Source organism: Centruroides sculpturatus, unplaced genomic scaffold (genome assembly GCF_000671375.1).
Source record: "Centruroides sculpturatus isolate CEXI.00-Female unplaced genomic scaffold, Cexi_2.0 scaffold139, whole genome shotgun sequence".
Lineage (NCBI taxonomy): Eukaryota > Metazoa > Arthropoda > Arachnida > Scorpiones > Buthidae > Centruroides > Centruroides sculpturatus.
In genome coordinates, this window is record NW_019384370.1 from 382,573 (window position 1) to 403,498 (window position 20,926).

The following is a 20,926-nucleotide window of genomic DNA, read 5'->3' on the forward strand; positions in this document are numbered from 1 at the left end:
TTTAAATTTAAGATGTATGACAATAAATGCTTTTAAATTAAATATACTCTTACAAACATAACTCGAATACATTATCATCTTATTATATTAAAATATAATTAATTATTTATATAAAAATTATATTAATTTGTCTGNTTTTTAATTTAACTTTTTTTTTTGTCTTTCTGTTTGTGAAACAATACAATTCTAACCAAAATTTCCTTCAAATGTTTTGAGGGATATGTCAGAGAAGTGAGGTAGTAAGCATTACAATTCTTAAAGAAGAAAATTATATATAGGCCTATGTACAATTTGGATAAGATAGAATTTTCACGAGATAAAAAAAAATCATTTAAGATATGTACCAGTGTTTTAATATTTTAAAATAAATTCCAACACCATATTGCACTTTTTCAAAGTTCACAAACGCGATAAACCTGGACTAGTGTGAGCTATGCAAAGAAGCTTAACCGGAGGACCATTCCTGCCAAAAATCACCAAACCCTCTAGTATATACTGTATATATTTATATATATGTACAATCGATTTTACTGGAATGTCGTTTCAAATATACAAATATCCATAATCCAGGAAGATTAATGACGCCTCTAGGAACTCTAAGATCAAACTTGAGGCGCTAGTCCATCGCATTCGGAGGAATCTAAAGAAGATTTGGAAGAAGACGGTTGTAAAAGTCGAGGTTGTAGATAAGGATGAAACCTTAGTCCAGGATAAATCCCTCCTAGATGTAAACGAGATGCGTACAAATTTGATCCTGTTGGAAGACCAGGATAAGATCTGTTATATGTACCCGACGACGACGATGTTCCTGGTTCTGTAGGAGAGGATCCGTTGTTAGTATTTAATAACGATAAAGGTGGAATAAATGTCCGAGGAAGTCCAAAATAGAAGCTAGCAAAATTAGCAGCAGTTTGGGGATGGGATGACATTATTGATGACAAATCGGCTACACTTAATGCAGGCACATGAGGAAATTTCCAAGGTACCGCTCCTTGACTGGCCATTAGAAGTAACTCGCTGTTAGTTGGGAGACGAGTCAATCCTATTATATATTAAGAAAATACTACATTTTAAAAAATAAGTTAATCATAAAATCGTTTTATGTTATTATAAAATAAAATTACGCCTAAAATTTCTATTTTTTTTTTTTCCTTATTAAATAAATCTTACTTACGCATTCTCGACTAACATTTAAAGATACTTTTTTACAAATTATCATTAGCATATTATCTATTTAGTTTCATTACGTAAATAATAACACAGAATTCCGATAAAATAGACTTATTTTATGATTATTTTTTCAGTTTTTCACGTTTAATGAAGTGAATTTTAATTCCTAATACTATTTAAACAAATTTTTCTTATGGAGATTTACTCTGAATGCAATTATGTAGACCTATAATAAAAATTACATTTAATTTATGTCATTTTTTTTTTATAATGAAAATCCATATACCTGAAGTCCCTGCCAAAGTAGGTTCAGCAGTTAAATCTCCAGTGACCAAAGCTCTAAACGGAGAATGTCGAAAAGCATGTTCTCTTAATAAAGTTTCAACGGATTCCCTAAAAAGTATATTAAATTAAATTAATTTTTTATGAAATTTTTAAATTAAAGATATAAAAATGATGATCGATATTTTAACTCTAGTATCAACACCTGTTGATATTTTTTTGCAACTCGGTTGCTTCTTTAATGTGACTTTAATGGTCCAAAAGGTGATAAAATTGCGAGTCTGCCCGACAATAAAAGTCTTTTACGTCTTTAGTTAGTCTTTCTTCGTTAACTGTATCGTGAAGGAACTTATTTACAACAGAAATAAAATGTAGTGAGCCTAATTATTGTATAGAATGGAAGTAACTGTTACTAGATGTCAATACGAATTCTACTAATGGAATATTTCTTTCTTCTACCTTAAATTAACCTCGTTATAAAAAATAAAGCATGTTATCATCAGTCTAAACAACGCCTCTTAACGCTAGACGTATATAATAATGGACTGCGGGGATAGTGAAAGGATAATTTATTATGAGACACACAAAGTGAGAGAAGGATGCAGATGTTAAAGAAACGGGACCACTAATGTTATTTCTTCGTTATGCAAGTTTAACAAAAGAAAAAAATCAATACGAGAGGGTCGAATTTAACTTTCTAAAGCTTTATTTTCTGTATAAACATTCATAAATTCAAAGTTTATTAAGTAAAAGAAACGAGACAAACATTTATTTGCATGTTTTTTTTTTATTAATCAAAAAACTTGTTTAACTAATAAAATAATAATTCGTATAATTATTATTAAAACCTAGTATTATATTAATATATTCAGATCAAACTGTAGTCATAGCACACGTGTATAATTTATATTCATTTCTTTTTTAATTCAGTAGAAACTTGACCTATTCATTATTCTTTATGTAAAATATTCTTTGGAGTTTTTATTTTTTCCATTCCAATTACACGAGATAAAGAGTTAGATATATTTTTTATATGCCAAAGACAGTGCTGACAATTTGTTATGTTCAGGTGACTTATCATTTGACATAGTAAATTGCATAGTAAAAAGAAAGAAAATGAAAAACTTGATTTTTCGTAGAACTAAGGTAGATGAACTGCCTTTTTTTTACACAGTTTTAAAACTTTAAAGAAATCATCAATAAAATAGAATTAGATAAATAATAAGCGTTATTATTAAATAATTAATCGATTAAATGCGCTTTTATCATGTTATTAAATATTTTAGTACATCATCTTACCTCTCCAGATCAGTGAGTCGTGAAGAATCTCGAAAACCTTTGGCAAATGGATTACTGTCGATTTTTAACTTTGTAATCTATGCACATAAAAATAAAAATTATATTGATATACATTACGGTTTTATCAAATAGCTAATTATCAAAATAATTAAAGCCGAATTATTCTAAAATTTCTTTTAAATTACTTAGTTTTACTTCGTATTTAACTAGCGCTCAGTTAGGCCTAGTGGCGTATCCAGGTATTATTTTAAAGGAGTATAGATTTGTGCATAAAATTACTATTGTAAATAAATAAATAAGAATTGGTTTATATCAAAAATGCTTAATTTCTTAAAGAAGTTATTAAAAATTTTCTTTACATAGACCTATTTCTTTTAAATTTTTGGTTAAGGAAAGACATCCGCCATCTCTCGCCTTTAACAAGAAAATGCGCCATGTATAAATGAATTTTGCTTAAATAAAGTTAAGAGAAAATAAATTTATTTAGTATAATAGTTAAAAATAACGAAAATATTAAGTAAAGAAATTAAAGAAGCTTTGAATGTCTGTTCGATAGTTAATATCTAGTAGAGAAAGGCGTAACTTTTATCATTATACTTAATATTATTTTAAAAAATAGTAATAAAAATTAAACCATTTAGAAATTTATTTAAAAATTTTTTTAAGTAAAAGAATTTAATATTTTTTAATAGTCATATTATAGTTCTTTTGATATAGGCTATAACTTAACAATTTAATTTCACATCAATCATTTAACTAAGAAAGAAACTAGATACAAGACGAGTTTTGACAAAAATACAATCTAAATAGTGGCAGGTGTCAAGCTTTTTACTATAAATAGCATTTATTCTTAAAGTAAAATCTCTAAAAATGGCAATTAAACCCAACACATTAAGTTACGAAAGAAAAAAAAGGGGGGTAAAGAACAGCACACAGGCCATTGAATCTGATAATCTATCTCGAGAAATTTACGTTGGAATAATCAAAAAAATATTTAAATTATAAAATTTACATAACTTATTTTCGAATTAATACGTTATAAAGTTGATATTTGAGATTAAAAAGTTCTTACCAGTTGATTTTGATATGCTGTAACTGCAGTAAAAACCGTTTCTGGGAAGATATAAGTTCTATATAATTCTGCTTCCAAGTCGGTAATCAAGGGCGGACTCGAACTATCGGATCGAAGTCGGATGAGATGGATTCTTGGCTGGTACTTGTGCATTGAGTTAAGCACTATCTGTAGAAGAGAATATTGCCTAATAAAACTGCTGTTTATTTACCCTATACAAATAATGTTGAAAGCCTAAACTTGATAAACAAATATAAGAAACGTAGTTCTACCTTCCTATGTAAAGATATTATTATTATTATTATTGTCGAATTAAAATTTAAACGAGTTTCTAATTAATTACTTATAGCAGATTTTAATACTAACGAAATTTAATCCTTAATCGAGTTTTTGAATTGAAAATGCAACTTGCTCTTGGATCTATAGAGCAGTAAATACTTAAAATTATTTAATTTTTAGCGTATTTTTATTAATAAAACAATTTCCTTAAGATTTTAAAGCTTATTAAGTTAGAATAAAAACGCATTAATAGTCGAAAACACGAATTATTTATGTAATATCGCGCATGGAGTTAAAGATAGCAATAAATGTTAGGCCTATTATCCATGTAAATTAAGCGAAAAATTTTGAATTGGTAAACTTTAACAATATTATAAAGGTTAATTAAATACTTATTAAAATTCAAATATTATTGTGTGGTATAATTTTTCCATTTAATCTATTTTTAAAATGAATAAACTCATATTTAAATTAAGAAACGGAATGACGATAAAAATAAGTAATTTCATCTGTAAAAAAGGAATAAAATATTACATTGGTATTATTATACAAAGGGGTGCGAAAGTAAGTATACAATTTTTATTATGGAAGGAAAAAAAGTAGAAGAGAAAATCATTAATTCTTATGCGTAAATGATAAATAAGAAATACAAAATAGTAATACTGTAATGAACTCTGCACCAAACATCTGTATTTCTCAGATTTACAATTGTATACCTATATTTGCATTCCTCCTGTATTATTACAGTTAAACTTGTGTAAACGGACTCGTATAGTGGCGAATATTTTTTTCCAGTTTAGCAGAATTTCCGTTTTGAATAGGTTTTTTTAAACACAGAAAACAGCTGAGTTTCTAAGAATTTTTTCCGTTTAGACAGGTTTTCGTTTTATTAAGGTTCCGTTTTAGAAAGGTTTTACTGTAATAATTTGAATGTTTTTTCTTTCCTTCTGTAACTAATGTAAAAATTTCTAATTTTAACATTATTTTCTTATTCATTTACCAAAGAAATGAATCAAATTATCGCAAACAAATATCGTTTTTCTTTTTTTTTTTTGAAATCCATTTATCTTTCATTCCCATATATCTTAGATTATTCAAATAATTTTCGGCGTAATCCTTCATTTTCCTGCTTCAATCAATACGTTATAGGTGATAGTACGCTATTTTACAGCATTATTCAAAACGAAAAAAATATTTTTAGAGCATCACCCGAATATTATTGATCTACACAGAAATCTAAAAGAAAAATTGCCGAATCTTAATAGTAAAAAAAAAATATAGAATTAATATAAAATAACAATTAAGTTTCTAAAACAACAACAAAAAAAATGGCAAAGATTGATAGGCACATTATTAGTTTACATTAGAAACTCAACAGTCAAAATGTAAAATGATAAATAAGGAAAATAGATCTACGAAAGCATTTTTGTAGGTAACTTACATGCCCTTGTTTATCCATCTCATTATTTGTCAGTTTTACTTTCTCAAAAGACACCTAGTATTATATTAATATATTCAGATCAAACTGTAGTCATAGCACACGTGTATAATTTATATTTATTTCTTTTTTAATTCAGTAGAAACTTGACCTATTCATTATTCTTTATGTAAAATATTCTTTGGAGTTTTTATTTTTTCCATTCCAATTACACGAGATAAAGAGTTAGATATATTTTTTATATGCCAAAGACAGTGCTGACAATTTGTTATGTTCAGGTGACTTATCATTTGACATAGTAAATTGCATAGTAAAAAGAAAGAAAATGAAAAACTTGATTTTTCGTAGAACTAAGGTAGATGAACTGCCTTTTTTTTACACAGTTTTAAAACTTTAAAGAAATCATCAATAAAATAGAATTAGATAAATAATAAGCGTTATTATTAAATAATTAATCGATTAAATGCGCTTTTATCATGTTATTAAATATTTTAGTACATCATCTTACCTCTCCAGATCAGTGAGTCGTGAAGAATCTCGAAAACCTTTGGCAAATGGATTACTGTCGATTTTTAACTTTGTAATCTATGCACATAAAAATAAAAATTATATTGATATACATTACGGTTTTATCAAATAGCTAATTATCAAAATAATTAAAGCCGAATTATTCTAAAATTTCTTTTAAATTACTTAGTTTTACTTCGTATTTAACTAGCGCTCAGTTAGGCCTAGTGGCGTATCCAGGTATTATTTTAAAGGAGTATAGATTTGTGCATAAAATTACTATTGTAAATAAATAAATAAGAATTGGTTTATATCAAAAATGCTTAATTTCTTAAAGAAGTTATTAAAAATTTTCTTTACATAGACCTATTTCTTTTAAATTTTTGGTTAAGGAAAGACATCCGCCATCTCTCGCCTTTAACAAGAAAATGCGCCATGTATAAATGAATTTTGCTTAAATAAAGTTAAGAGAAAATAAATTTATTTAGTATAATAGTTAAAAATAACGAAAATATTAAGTAAAGAAATTAAAGAAGCTTTGAATGTCTGTTCGATAGTTAATATCTAGTAGAGAAAGGCGTAACTTTTATCATTATACTTAATATTATTTTAAAAAATAGTAATAAAAATTAAACCATTTAGAAATTTATTTAAAAATTTTTTTAAGTAAAAGAATTTAATATTTTTTAATAGTCATATTATAGTTCTTTTGATATAGGCTATAACTTAACAATTTAATTTCACATCAATCATTTAACTAAGAAAGAAACTAGATACAAGACGAGTTTTGACAAAAATACAATCTAAATAGTGGCAGGTGTCAAGCTTTTTACTATAAATAGCATTTATTCTTAAAGTAAAATCTCTAAAAATGGCAATTAAACCCAACACATTAAGTTACGAAAGAAAAAAAAGGGGGGTAAAGAACAGCACACAGGCCATTGAATCTGATAATCTATCTCGAGAAATTTACGTTGGAATGATCAAAAAAATATTTAAATTATAAAATTTACATAACTTATTTTCGAATTAATACGTTATAAAGTTGATATTTGAGATTAAAAAGTTCTTACCAGTTGATTTTGATATGCTGTAACTGCAGTAAAAACCGTTTCTGGGAAGATATAAGTTCTATATAATTCTGCTTCCAAGTCGGTAATCAAGGGCGGACTCGAACTATCGGATCGAAGTCGGATGAGATGGATTCTTGGCTGGTACTTGTGCATTGAGTTAAGCACTATCTGTAGAAGAGAATATTGCCTAATAAAACTGCTGTTTATTTACCCTATACAAATAATGTTGAAAGCCTAAACTTGATAAACAAATATAAGAAACGTAGTTCTACCTTCCTATGTAAAGATATTATTATTATTATTATTGTCGAATTAAAATTTAAACGAGTTTCTAATTAATTACTTATAGCAGATTTTAATACTAACGAAATTTAATCCTTAATCGAGTTTTTGAATTGAAAATGCAACTTGCTCTTGGATCTATAGAGCAGTAAATACTTAAAATTATTTAATTTTTAGCGTATTTTTATTAATAAAACAATTTCCTTAAGATTTTAAAGCTTATTAAGTTAGAATAAAAACGCATTAATAGTCGAAAACACGAATTATTTATGTAATATCGCGCATGGAGTTAAAGATAGCAATAAATGTTAGGCCTATTATCCATGTAAATTAAGCGAAAAATTTTGAATTGGTAAACTTTAACAATATTATAAAGGTTAATTAAATACTTATTAAAATTCAAATATTATTGTGTGGTATAATTTTTCCATTTAATCTATTTTTAAAATGAATAAACTCATATTTAAATTAAGAAACGGAATGACGATAAAAATAAGTAATTTCATCTGTAAAAAAGGAATAAAATATTACATTGGTATTATTATACAAAGGGGTGCGAAAGTAAGTATACAATTTTTATTATGGAAGGAAAAAAAGTAGAAGAGAAAATCATTAATTCTTATGCGTAAATGATAAATAAGAAATACAAAATAGTAATACTGTAATGAACTCTGCACCAAACATCTGTATTTCTCAGATTTACAATTGTATACCTATATTTGCATTCCTCCTGTATTATTACAGTTAAACTTGTGTAAACGGACTCGTATAGTGGCGAATATTTTTTTCCAGTTTAGCAGAATTTCCGTTTTGAATAGGTTTTTTTAAACACAGAAAACAGCTGAGTTTCTAAGAATTTTTTCCGTTTAGACAGGTTTTCGTTTTATTAAGGTTCCGTTTTAGAAAGGTTTTACTGTAATAATTTGAATGTTTTTTCTTTCCTTCTGTAACTAATGTAAAAATTTCTAATTTTAACATTATTTTCTTATTCATTTACCAAAGAAATGAATCAAATTATCGCAAACAAATATCGTTTTTCTTTTTTTTTTTTGAAATCATTTATCTTTCATTCCCATATATCTTAGATTATTCAAATAATTTTCGGCGTAATCCTTCATTTTCCTGCTTCAATCAATACGTTATAGGTGATAGTACGCTATTTTACAGCATTATTCAAAACGAAAAAAATATTTTTAGAGCATCACCCGAATATTATTGATCTACACAGAAATCTAAAAGAAAAATTGCCGAATCTTAATAGTAAAAAAAAAAAATATAGAATTAATATAAAATAACAATTAAGTTTCTAAAACAACAACAAAAAAAAATGGCAAAGATTGATAGGCACATTATTAGTTTACATTAGAAACTCAATAGTCAAAATGTAAAATGATAAATAAGGAAAATAGATCTACGAAAGCATTTTTGTAGGTAACTTACATGCCCTTGTTTATCCATCTCATTATTTGTCAGTTTTACTTTCTCAAAAGACACAACTTGCTTGCGAAGTTGGTCTCCTGTGAAAGGAGAGTCGGGATGGAGGTAGAGGCGAGCAGGAGAGGGGGGATCTGCTTTGCCTGCCACTAGCCACGATGATCGATGATAGGCATAACGATACCTCTTATTGTCTATGGGCACGATATCCAGTAGCACTGCATATTTGGTGTGGCTCTCCACTCCGCTAAACGATATTCTCAGCGTTGGAAACATTCTCCTAGTAGATAAAGTTTAATCCATTATTATACTGTATAAACATAGCTATTAAACATAATCTTAAGATTAGGTTATTTCTACTTCTATAATAAAAAAAACCGAAATTATTTAGTAAAAAATATAAACTTTTTTCGTTATTCAATAAATTAAAACTTTACTTTCTTTTATTATCAGTCGAGAGAATTTTCTACGAAAATTTACAAAATTTTACTTTTTACTTTATCGTTTTATGCTATATTATCAACATTTATTGAATAAACTATGATTAAGTTAGGCCTAGTAGAATATAAATAATTTTTTTAAAGAAATTAATATAATTTACAAAGTTATTTTGAGTAAAACTTTGCCTTGTAAATGAAAACTTTCCAGTGAAAAGAAGAGAAATGATTAAAATTTCTGAAAAAAATTTATTGCTAATTTGATGAATTTGTAAAATCATTTAAAATAGCCTAATGTTTTGAACCTATATCTTATCACACACAATAATTTTATCTTCTTTTATTCATTTGACGAATAAAAACAAAATTTCAAAATAGCTTAAATGGATTTAACCAGTTTGAAAAGACCATTGATTAAATTTTATAATTCTCTCGACACGATTGACAATTTTATGCTTACAATTTATCAGTGATTTATTTCTGATAAATCTATATAAAAATATAGACGATAGAAATAAAATTTAACTTGATTATTTGGCAGGAAGATTTCCTATAAATCTATTTACAGTTTTTATTTATTAAATACGTATTAAATTATAGGCCTACTCCTACACGTTCATTAAAGTTCGCCTGTAATGTATTGCACATAACGCTTACATTTTATAATGTAATGTAAAAAATAACCGGTTAATGACGAAAAATTTATAAGATTGCTTTAAAATATTTCTTCATTTCAATTGTAAATTTTAAAAGTTTAATAAATTTTTTTTATTGTCAAATATTTAATACAATTTTAACATTGCATATTTCCTTGTAAAACATCAAAAGAACTGATGAAAGAAATTTATTTATTTATTTATTTAATCTGTAAAAACCTTATTCTTTCATTAGATAATAAGAATAATTTGATACTGATTGTCATTTTCGTTTTTCTCGAAGGAGAAACTGAAAATTCAAAATTCTATTGAAGAGATTGTCAAAATATAAACCTAAAATCTCTATCTGGAAATTCCGTTAGAATGATTTAAATAATTAAATATAGACTAACTTTCCTGTATAATTTTATATTTATCTTTAAAAAAATAATGTTTAAAAATACATTTAACTATCAAGTTAACATATAACGGCTTACAATTGCTAGATTTCTGTGTAAAGATGTGTATTAATTCTGTGTAAAGATGATTCATTTAAAGTCAATAATAATTGTTAAGAAGTTTTAAAAAACGAAGTCTTGTTTAAATAAAAATAAAGATGTGCAGCTTAAACTTTTGAAAAAAAAAATTATAATAAACAAAAAATCAAATCTAATTAAGGATGACATTTGTAGCTGGAAACAGAGTTTAGAAGCCCTTTAAAAAGTCATTAATATGAGGGTTATATAGGCTAAACAATCGGTGCCACTTTTTGAAGCACAAATTCTGATTTATAAACTTAAAAAAATGAGTTTATGCGTTCCCTGGACACTCACAAAATCCTTCTTGACAGCCAAAGCGGGGAAGATGAGATGCAGATCTCCTAATCAATAAATTTTAAGCAATCTCATCTGCACGATTTCGATAAATTCTTTAAAAATAAAATAAAAAATCTTGTAATTTATCATTTAAAAAATATAAAGTCCAGTAACTGATTTGTTCAATATATCATGCTGTCTGTTCATTCCAATTAAGGTCTGCTTTATTCCCCATCCGAACACATACCAGATGACTATATGTGTAATAATTTTATTAACAAGAAAGTAGTACAGGTCTATCTTGGTTAACCTTTCTAAATTGATTTTGCAGAAGGGGAAAGGGAGAAAATTGCCACTCTTTCGATTCTTTGCCTAAATAGCATTTTATCCATTATTTATGAATATTAAAAGAGTGCTAGTGTAATCTTATTTTCTATATTTTTTTCTTTTTTTTTTTAATAATTGAAGCAGGAAACTTTTTCCATTATGTATTTTATCACCTTTATCTATTCGTAGCTGTATAATTCTTTAAAATAAAGTTAGGATGTAATGAAAACCGCATTAATACTTAAGTTTCGTATCAGTTTCAATGCGATTAAAATAGTTTCTAATGAGGTTGATATCAATCTCAAATATTCGATATTATTATTCTGGTAAGCTATACTTTCAATGATAAACTTTTTAATTGTCTTCTAAAGATTAATGTAAGCATTTAAAATCGTATTTGAAAGGCTCTCGAGCCTTTCTCATTTTAATAAAAATTTTATTACTTCCTACAGGCTTAATGAGACATTACGGGATTGAAGGAGATCCAAGAACAACTTTTAATTGTCTAATTTTTTTTTTACTTAATTCGCTTCAGGTTTAGAAAATTAATGACATTAAATAGCTTTAAATAATCTGATTTAATTGTTCTCGTTTATTTCAAATCAGCATTGGATTTAAATATATTTTTTAAGAATTTTTTTTATTGCAAATGAATTTGTTTTATTGTTCTTATATATTGATATAAATTATAGAAATTAGATAATATTTAATTTTTTTAATTAATATAAGTTAAGATTATTTTTAAATTTAATGTAATTATGATTTTATTATTGCAATTTTATTGTCTGAAATTTGAAAATTTTAATGGCGTAAAAAGTTTTGTAATATCAATGGGTTAATTTATTGCTTATAAATCTTTGGAGATGCGAAAATTCTATAGAATGCTATATATATGTAAACAAACAAAAGCATAAAATATAGATTTCTCGAGGTAATTGCACCAAACAGGGCCCTACATTTGCAAAAAAACACATTCTATTTGATTGCCTTCACACTTCCATCAAATATTTACACATGTAGAAGATGCACTTCTTTCTAAAATATAACAGACATCGACCTATCACAAGCAGTTGGAGGGATCAGTAATCTGCTCTTCTGCATTTTAAAAGCGGCTCCGCCCCATACGGCCAAAACTCCTTAATTAAAGCAGAAGAGTGGGAAATGAATGAGAACAAGTGTAAGAAATGAAACACTTGATAGAAACGGGCGTAGTACAGGGGAGAGATTTGCATCTCAGGCTAATGTTTAAGTATTAATGGGGGGTGATAGTGACATCAGGCCCGCTAACAACATTATAGGCAATCACCAAGTTGAATGTTCCGGATATGGACCGATGGCTCCATCCCCTGTTACCTCCCACCCTTCTTCTAGTTTGAAGTTGTGCAGATGTTTTCATTGCAGGCAATCATGATGTGTAGTGTGTTGCGTAAGAAATTTCACAAGGCAGATGAGTTTCGCTTCAGCGATACACTCGCTAGCAAGGGTGATAATAGTGCAAGTGAGGACGAGAAATGAGGCAAGCTAAAAGTGGTAGGAAAGGTGGCTGTAAGCTATAAAAGTCAATTTAAAACGTAGATAGCACTAGTATTATTTTTCGAGTCTTGCCTTTGAATGTTTCACAAAACTTCGGGTTTTAAAATGGTTCGTTTCTCACATTCTCGGGAATGGTGGAAAGCCATAAAGTTAAGAATGTAAAAAAATAAAAAAAATAATATTATTCTACTTTTAAATCGAACAGTTAAATAACAGATAGTAAAGTTTCTAAAGTAGTCAACAAACGAATTGTTGTTTTCCTCCTCATTTTATTTTTATATACAGAAAAGTATTAGGAAAGTGGGAGTTGGATAAGGTTTGTAGTCCTTTCAACAGCATTTTTTGGCGAAAAAAGGGGAAATGTTGGGAAAGATATAAAATGTACGATTGAAATATTCTCGATTTATGTTCCGTTGTATAGCATCCTTCTATAATTTTATATAAATTACTTTTTTAATACAAAACTAAGTCTTTTATATGTCGAATTTACTTCAGATCACTTCGCATTTGTAGTTTCCAGTTCACTTTACAACCCATAAGTCTAGCAAGATTTAGGGTTGCTATTGAGTATTATATGGTATTAAATTCAAAATGTATGTAAATGATCATGGTAGCAATGATTTGCATAGACTTATAGATACAAAATTGAAAAATTAATATTACAAGATATTTAAATGCATTTATTATTTACCTATTTAAATGCTAAACAGACCTATGATCCCATTTAAATGAAAACTTTAACATTCATTTAAATATAGCGTAGAAGCGAGCGAAGAATTTCGTTTAAATTTAAGATGTATGACAATAAATGCTTTTAAATTAAATATACTCTTACAAACATAACTCGAATACATTATCATCTTATTATATTAAAATATAATTAATTATTTATATAAAAATTATATTAATTTGTCTGTAATTTCTTATGCAACATCATTTATCTGCTGAGCTCTTTATTATTTAATTTTTTTAAATAATTTCTTTACATTTTAATTTTATTTTAAAAGATTCAACTTAAATATAAGAGCTAAGTTTAGATAATAATTTAAATATAATTTTAATTTATTATAAGTCTAATTGACTTATTGAGAAAGTAATTTAGTAAAGAAAATCTTTAAATTCCGGAAAAATATATGAAAAAATTGGTTGTAAACAAAACGTTTGATTCTATAACTAATAAGTTCTTAAAATTTTATTTTCTTAAAACCTGAGAAGGAAATATTTTAAATTAAAGCCTGAGAAGGAAATATTTTAAATTAATTTTTCAAATGTAAATTAATGTAGGCCTATGTACAGTACATACTTTCTGGTAATATTTATGGAAGTTAATAGGGATTATTGTGTTTTCCATTTAAGAATTTCTTCTAACTGCCTTGTGATTTAGCAATAAAACAGAACATCATTGTTAGGAAATATTTCAAAAATTTTAAACAATTTCGAGAAATTAAAAAGATTTTTAAAATATTTTATGTTACTTTGAATTATTTTATGTGGAATGGAGCAAAATTACAAGAGAATTTAACAGATTCGCTTTTGAGAAAAGTAAGTTGCTTGTGTCTATCTTTGTGAATAGAAAACTTGTTACTTTCTTAAAAATTCCATAACAAATGGACTAATATTTTATTCACTTAACATTCTAAGTGAAGAGAACACAGGCAATAAAAGACATTTCTTCAAAAATCCTTTCGTTGGAGTCTAAAAATTGACGCGAATTTTCGTATAAAATTATTATTAAAACGATTAGTAATTAACTTAATTAATTAATAAACACGAATAATCGATAAAGAAATATTTTAAATGTAATCTAAAGCAGATTTCACGAAAGGAATTCGGATAAATTACGACATAGGCAGCGATATTATTTCTCAGCTCGTTAGTCTATTAACACCTCAGGTAGTCATTAGGCAACACTTCACCGAATTTCTTTTTATTTATTTATTTTTTTCTTTTTATCAACTCTAAGAAAATCTTTTTCGAACTTCACATAGATTCTTTCTAATTGGTTCCAGAAGATGTTGTTAAGAGAAAAAATCATTCTTTGAAAACAATTGTCTGTTCTTTTATTCTTAGAATCAGAACAAAATACACTAAATGGCCTTAATCACATCGTGGTCCTGCTGCTATATTTTTATTGTTATTTTTTTTTTCCTATATCAATCACTTAAACAAACATTTGCAATGATTATCTGATGCAATGACTTTTACTTTATAATATCTTTTTATTAATGTTTAAGGTTAAAAATTCTTATATAGGATCCTCGACTTTTCGATTTATTGTATCAAATGTAAAAATTTAAAATCTAAGTCAAATTAACTACTTAAAAATTAATTTATAATTGTTAATAGCATTGTAACTTTAGATAATTGGATCTTAATTTTTTAATCCTAAAAGTTCAAATTAATGGATTTATTTTACATAATTGAAAGCCTCAATTATATATTTGATGTGTTGTGTTTTATAATTTTCAACATCTTACACTAATTTAAGATAATTTCGATGGGATTTTTTTATTTAAAAATATAATGTACCCCATTTATTTTTTAAGTATTTTTACTGTTTTATAAGCTTGTTAAACAAGGTAATAAAACAATAAAACTTATGAATTTTATTGTCTTAAGCGTATAAATTGCTTAAATTGGTATATTCAAAGATATGCAATTTATATTAATTAGCGAAATAAAAAGATTTTATTCTGGAAAAAGAAAATGTGTATGTATCAGCATCCACGACACGTACTATTTATTAGTCTTATATTATGTATATATAGAAAGTAAATGCATAATTCAGACGCAAGCACGATGCCCTACCAAGAGGGGCCCACCAAATATAAACAGATACTCTGTCTGAATATCAATAGAGTTATCCTGCAGAGAAATGGCTACACAGTAGGGTCCGGATTGTTTATAGCTATTTATTTCCCTTATAATTTTTCCAAGATACTAACTTAGCTTTCCCAGGACCTCGAAACAAATTTGGGATTAAGAACAATGAAGAATCATGGAAACTAAATCATTCCCTTTGTAAGCTTTCACTTCGAATAAAAAGCCAATATCGGCATGTATTTAAGAACAGATAGGCTTTCCTCTCTTTCTATGGGCATTCTGTTTTATCGAATTCTAAAACTTATTTTTAAAAATATTAATTAAATTATATCTGTTAACGATTTCGAATTTAACTTGGGCTCATACAGTAGCTTATAATTTAATATTTATAATCTATTGGTTCAGCTGAGAATATTTAATTGAAATTCTTTCTATAAAAATACATTCGTGAGAGAGTCCATTAATTGTTTAAAATCACGCACGGATTGTTACTATCGTGACGAGTCAGGTGTTAACAAGGAAGCAAGATATCGTCACGAATATTGCTTTTATCTGAAAGTTCATTAAAGAAGTTGTTCTGGCAGCGAGTAAATCAGTTGTGGACATGAAATGTTCACATATATCACTGAAATAAGGGTAGAAATGTAGCTATGACCTCTATCTAAGACGTAGTTTTCCTAACCTCTCCTCTGACCCTTTACGATCTCAATCTTTCCCCCTAAAAGGTCTTGAGTATGCTACGGTTTCTACAGTAAAACGGCTTTAGAATTTCATAATTTAGTTTTTATAAGTGTTGTATTATGTTGTTAGAAAATTAAATTAGCAAAAATCAGATTTTAAATTTCATTATTTACAAAAAATATATATTAATTAATTGATTATATGCTAGTAAATTAAATCATTTTTAGGAGACTTGGTTAATTAGTTAAAGAATTATTTAATTTATAAATAAAAGTTGCAGGTTTATTTTTTTAAATATTATTAATTTCTCTCTATAACATGTGAATTCTTTTAATAAATTGAAGAAAGTTTTATCTTAATTCTATAAGCTGATATTAATAAAATTTATACCCTACAAATAATTGATTAATTAAATGTTTGCTTTCTTTACTCGTACACAGCTTTATTTATTGTTAAGCACCCATGTATTGTACTGTACAGTACTGTATTGTATACATCTACGTCTACTTTATGCTAGTTTTATGTTTTATTCGCCTCTCAGCTTTTAAAAACTAAAATTTAACTTTCAAATCTTTAAAATTAAACATCAAAATCGAATAACTTTACTATAAAATTTTAATTTTTAAATAAACTCAAGGAAATCAAATTAATTAGTATAAAAGATTTAAAGTTATAACAACTTTTTAAATTCTGTATAATTAAGCTAATTTTAAATAATTCTAATGAAACTTAATTTAAAAAGTATGCTAACTGAAGGTTTATATAATACATAAACTTAAATTAATATGTCGATTTAGCCTATAATAATTTTAACGATAATAAAACTAATTTTTTGGCACCAATTAAAATAATAAACTTCTAATTACTGTACTGTAAATTCGTTTAAATAATAATATTTATTTAAAGAATTTTAAAAAGTATAAGCCTATATTTATTTATAAATGATAAAAATTAAGTATTAAAAATAAATTCTAAGCTAATTTTATATAAATAATTCTATATAAATATTGCAAAACCGAAAAACTAAGTAGCCTAAACTGCGTATAATTCATATATAATTAATTCAAAATTAAATCTGTTATTTATAAATAGTTTTTAAATTATCAGTTTTTATTATAATTTTACAATTTATATAATATATTTAAATTGAATATTTAGTCTTAAAAATTATCTTTTAGATCAAACATATCCATTTTTCTTTCAAAATTTTCAATAATTTCTTTATTATAATGACATTTTCTATTTAGGATTTGTTGATTATAGAATGCATTCGAGTAAAAAAAAATTACACGAANAGGAGAAACTGAAAATTCAAAATTCTATTGAAGAGATTGTCAAAATATAAACCTAAAATCTCTATCTGGAAATTCCGTTAGAATGATTTAAATAATTAAATATAGACTAACTTTCCTGTATAATTTTATATTTATCTTTAAAAAAATAATGTTTAAAAATACATTTAACTATCAAGTTAACATATAACGGCTTACAATTGCTAGATTTCTGTGTAAAGATGTGTATTAATTCTGTGTAAAGATGATTCATTTAAAGTCAATAATAATTGTTAAGAAGTTTTAAAAAACGAAGTCTTGTTTAAATAAAAATAAAGATGTGCAGCTTAAACTTTTGAAAAAAAAAATTATAATAAACAAAAAATCAAATCTAATTAAGGATGACATTTGTAGCTGGAAACAGAGTTTAGAAGCCCTTTAAAAAGTCATTAATATGAGGGTTATATAGGCTAAACAATCGGTGCCACTTTTTGAAGCACAAATTCTGATTTATAAACTTAAAAAAATGAGTTTATGCGTTCCCTGGACACTCACAAAATCCTTCTTGACAGCCAAAGCGGGGAAGATGAGATGCAGATCTCCTAATCAATAAATTTTAAGCAATCTCATCTGCACGATTTCGATAAATTCTTTAAAAATAAAATAAAAAATCTTGTAATTTATCATTTAAAAAATATAAAGTCCAGTAACTGATTTGTTCAATATATCATGCTGTCTGTTCATTCCAATTAAGGTCTGCTTTATTCCCCATCCGAACACATACCAGATGACTATATGTGTAATAATTTTATTAACAAGAAAGTAGTACAGGTCTATCTTGGTTAACCTTTCTAAATTGATTTTGCAGAAGGGGAAAGGGAGAAAATTGCCACTCTTTCGATTCTTTGCCTAAATAGCATTTTATCCATTATTTATGAATATTAAAAGAGTGCTAGTGTAATCTTATTTTCTATATTTTTTCTTTTTTTTTTTTTTTAATAATTGAAGCAGGAAACTTTTTCCATTATGTATTTTATCACCTTTATCTATTCGTAGCTGTATAATTCTTTAAAATAAAGTTAGGATGTAATGAAAACCGCATTAATACTTAAGTTTCGTATCAGTTTCAATGCGATTAAAATAGTTTCTAATGAGGTTGATATCAATCTCAAATATTCGATATTATTATTCTGGTAAGCTATACTTTCAATGATAAACTTTTTAATTGTCTTCTAAAGATTAATGTAAGCATTTAAAATCGTATTTGAAAGGCTCTCGAGCCTTTCTCATTTTAATAAAAATTTTATTACTTCCTACAGGCTTAATGAGACATTACGGGATTGAAGGAGATCCAAGAACAACTTTTAATTGTCTAATTTTTTTTTTACTTAATTCGCTTCAGGTTTAGAAAATTAATGACATTAAATAGCTTTAAATAATCTGATTTAATTGTTCTCGTTTATTTCAAATCAGCATTGGATTTAAATATATTTTTTAAGAATTTTTTTTATTGCAAATGAATTTGTTTTATTGTTCTTATATATTGATATAAATTATAGAAATTAGATAATATTTAATTTTTTTAATTAATATAAGTTAAGATTATTTTTAAATTTAATGTAATTATGATTTTATTATTGCAATTTTATTGTCTGAAATTTGAAAATTTTAATGGCGTAAAAAGTTTTGTAATATCAATGGGTTAATTTATTGCTTATAAATCTTTGGAGATGCGAAAATTCTATAGAATGCTATATATATGTAAACAAACAAAAGCATAAAATATAGATTTCTCGAGGTAATTGCACCAAACAGGGCCCTACATTTGCAAAAAAACACATTCTATTTGATTGCCTTCACACTTCCATCAAATATTTACACATGTAGAAGATGCACTTCTTTCTAAAATATAACAGACATCGACCTATCACAAGCAGTTGGAGGGATCAGTAATCTGCTCTTCTGCATTTTAAAAGCGGCTCCGCCCCATACGGCCAAAACTCCTTAATTAAAGCAGAAGAGTGGGAAATGAATGAGAACAAGTGTAAGAAATGAAACACTTGATAGAAACGGGCGTAGTACAGGGGAGAGATTTGCATCTCAGGCTAATGTTTAAGTATTAATGGGGGGTGATAGTGACATCAGGCCCGCTAACAACATTATAGGCAATCACCAAGTTGAATGTTCCGGATATGGACCGATGGCTCCATCCCCTGTTACCTCCCACCCTTCTTCTAGTTTGAAGTTGTGCAGATGTTTTCATTGCAGGCAATCATGATGTGTAGTGTGTTGCGTAAGAAATTTCACAAGGCAGATGAGTTTCGCTTCAGCGATACACTCGCTAGCAAGGGTGATAATAGTGCAAGTGAGGACGAGAAATGAGGCAAGCTAAAAGTGGTAGGAAAGGTGGCTGTAAGCTATAAAAGTCAATTTAAAACGTAGATAGCACTAGTATTATTTTTCGAGTCTTGCCTTTGAATGTTTCACAAAACTTCGGGTTTTAAAATGGTTCGTTTCTCACATTCTCGGGAATGGTGGAAAGCCATAAAGTTAAGAATGTAAAAAAATAAAAAAAATAATATTATTCTACTTTTAAATCGAACAGTTAAATAACAGATAGTAAAGTTTCTAAAGTAGTCAACAAACGAATTGTTGTTTTCCTCCTCATTTTATTTTTATATACAGAAAAGTATTAGGAAAGTGGGAGTTGGATAAGGTTTGTAGTCCTTTCAACAGCATTTTTTGGCGAAAAAAGGGGAAATGTTGGGAAAGATATAAAATGTACGATTGAAATATTCTCGATTTATGTTCCGTTGTATAGCATCCTTCTATAATTTTATATAAATTACTTTTTTAATACAAAACTAAGTCTTTTATATGTCGAATTTACTTCAGATCACTTCGCATTTGTAGTTTCCAGTTCACTTTACAACCCATAAGTCTAGCAAGATTTAGGGTTGCTATTGAGTATTATATGGTATTAAATTCAAAATGTATGTAAATGATCATGGTAGCAATGATTTGCATAGACTTATAGATACAAAATTGAAAAATTAATATTACAAGATATTTAAATGCATTTATTATTTACCTATTTAAATGCTAAACAGACCTATGATCCCATTTAAATGAAAACTTTAACATTCATTTAAATATAGCGTAGAAGCGAGCGAAGAATTTCGTTTAAATTTAAGATGTATGACAATAAATGCTTTTAAATTAAATATACTCTTACAAACATAACTCGAATACATTATCATCTTATTATATTAAAATATAATTAATTATTTATATAAAAATTATATTAATTTGTCTGTAATTTCTTATGCAACATCATTTATCTGCTGAGCTCTTTATTATTTAATTTTTTTAAATAATTTCTTTACATTTTAATTTTATTTTAAAAGATTCAACTTAAATATAAGAGCTAAGTTTAGATAATAATTTAAATATAATTTTAATTTATTATAAGTCTAATTGACTTATTGAGAAAGTAATTTAGTAAAGAAAATCTTTAAATTCCGGAAAAATATATGAAAAAATTGGTTGTAAACAAAACGTTTGATTC

At 26.5% G+C, this 20,926-nt stretch overlaps 2 protein-coding genes across 2 annotated transcripts in view; both read right to left on the reverse strand.

Moving 5' to 3' along the window:
• Window positions 1-154: 154 nt before the first annotated feature.
• LOC111614414 (T-box transcription factor TBX20-like) overlaps window positions 155-20,926 on the reverse strand; it is a 42,858-nt gene continuing 22,086 nt past the window's right edge. The window contains exons 3-7 of the mRNA XM_023355788.1: window positions 8,843-9,116; window positions 7,121-7,288; window positions 6,049-6,125; window positions 1,457-1,563; window positions 155-1,042 (exon numbers count right to left, since the gene is read on the reverse strand). Of these exons, the coding sequence (XP_023211556.1) occupies window positions 603-1,042; window positions 1,457-1,563; window positions 6,049-6,125; window positions 7,121-7,288; window positions 8,843-9,116 (1,066 nt within the window). The 3' untranslated portion in view covers window positions 155-602. The remainder of the gene's footprint in view (window positions 1,043-1,456; window positions 1,564-6,048; window positions 6,126-7,120; window positions 7,289-8,842; window positions 9,117-20,926) is intronic.
• LOC111614424 (T-box transcription factor TBX20-like) lies at window positions 2,748-5,589 on the reverse strand. The gene is made up of 3 exons (XM_023355799.1): window positions 5,544-5,589; window positions 3,824-3,991; window positions 2,748-2,828 (listed from the first exon to the last, which is right to left on the reverse strand). The coding sequence occupies exons 1-3, from the start codon at window positions 5,559-5,561 to the stop codon at window positions 2,748-2,750; spliced, it is 267 nt and encodes an 88-aa protein (XP_023211567.1). The 5' UTR covers window positions 5,562-5,589.

Coding starts and splice junctions, on each gene's coding strand:
- LOC111614424 (XM_023355799.1), bottom strand. Junction 2,829..3,823: donor CAGCATATCAAAATCAACTG/GTAAGAACTTTT, acceptor TTATGTGCATAG/ATTACAAAGTTAAAAATCGA.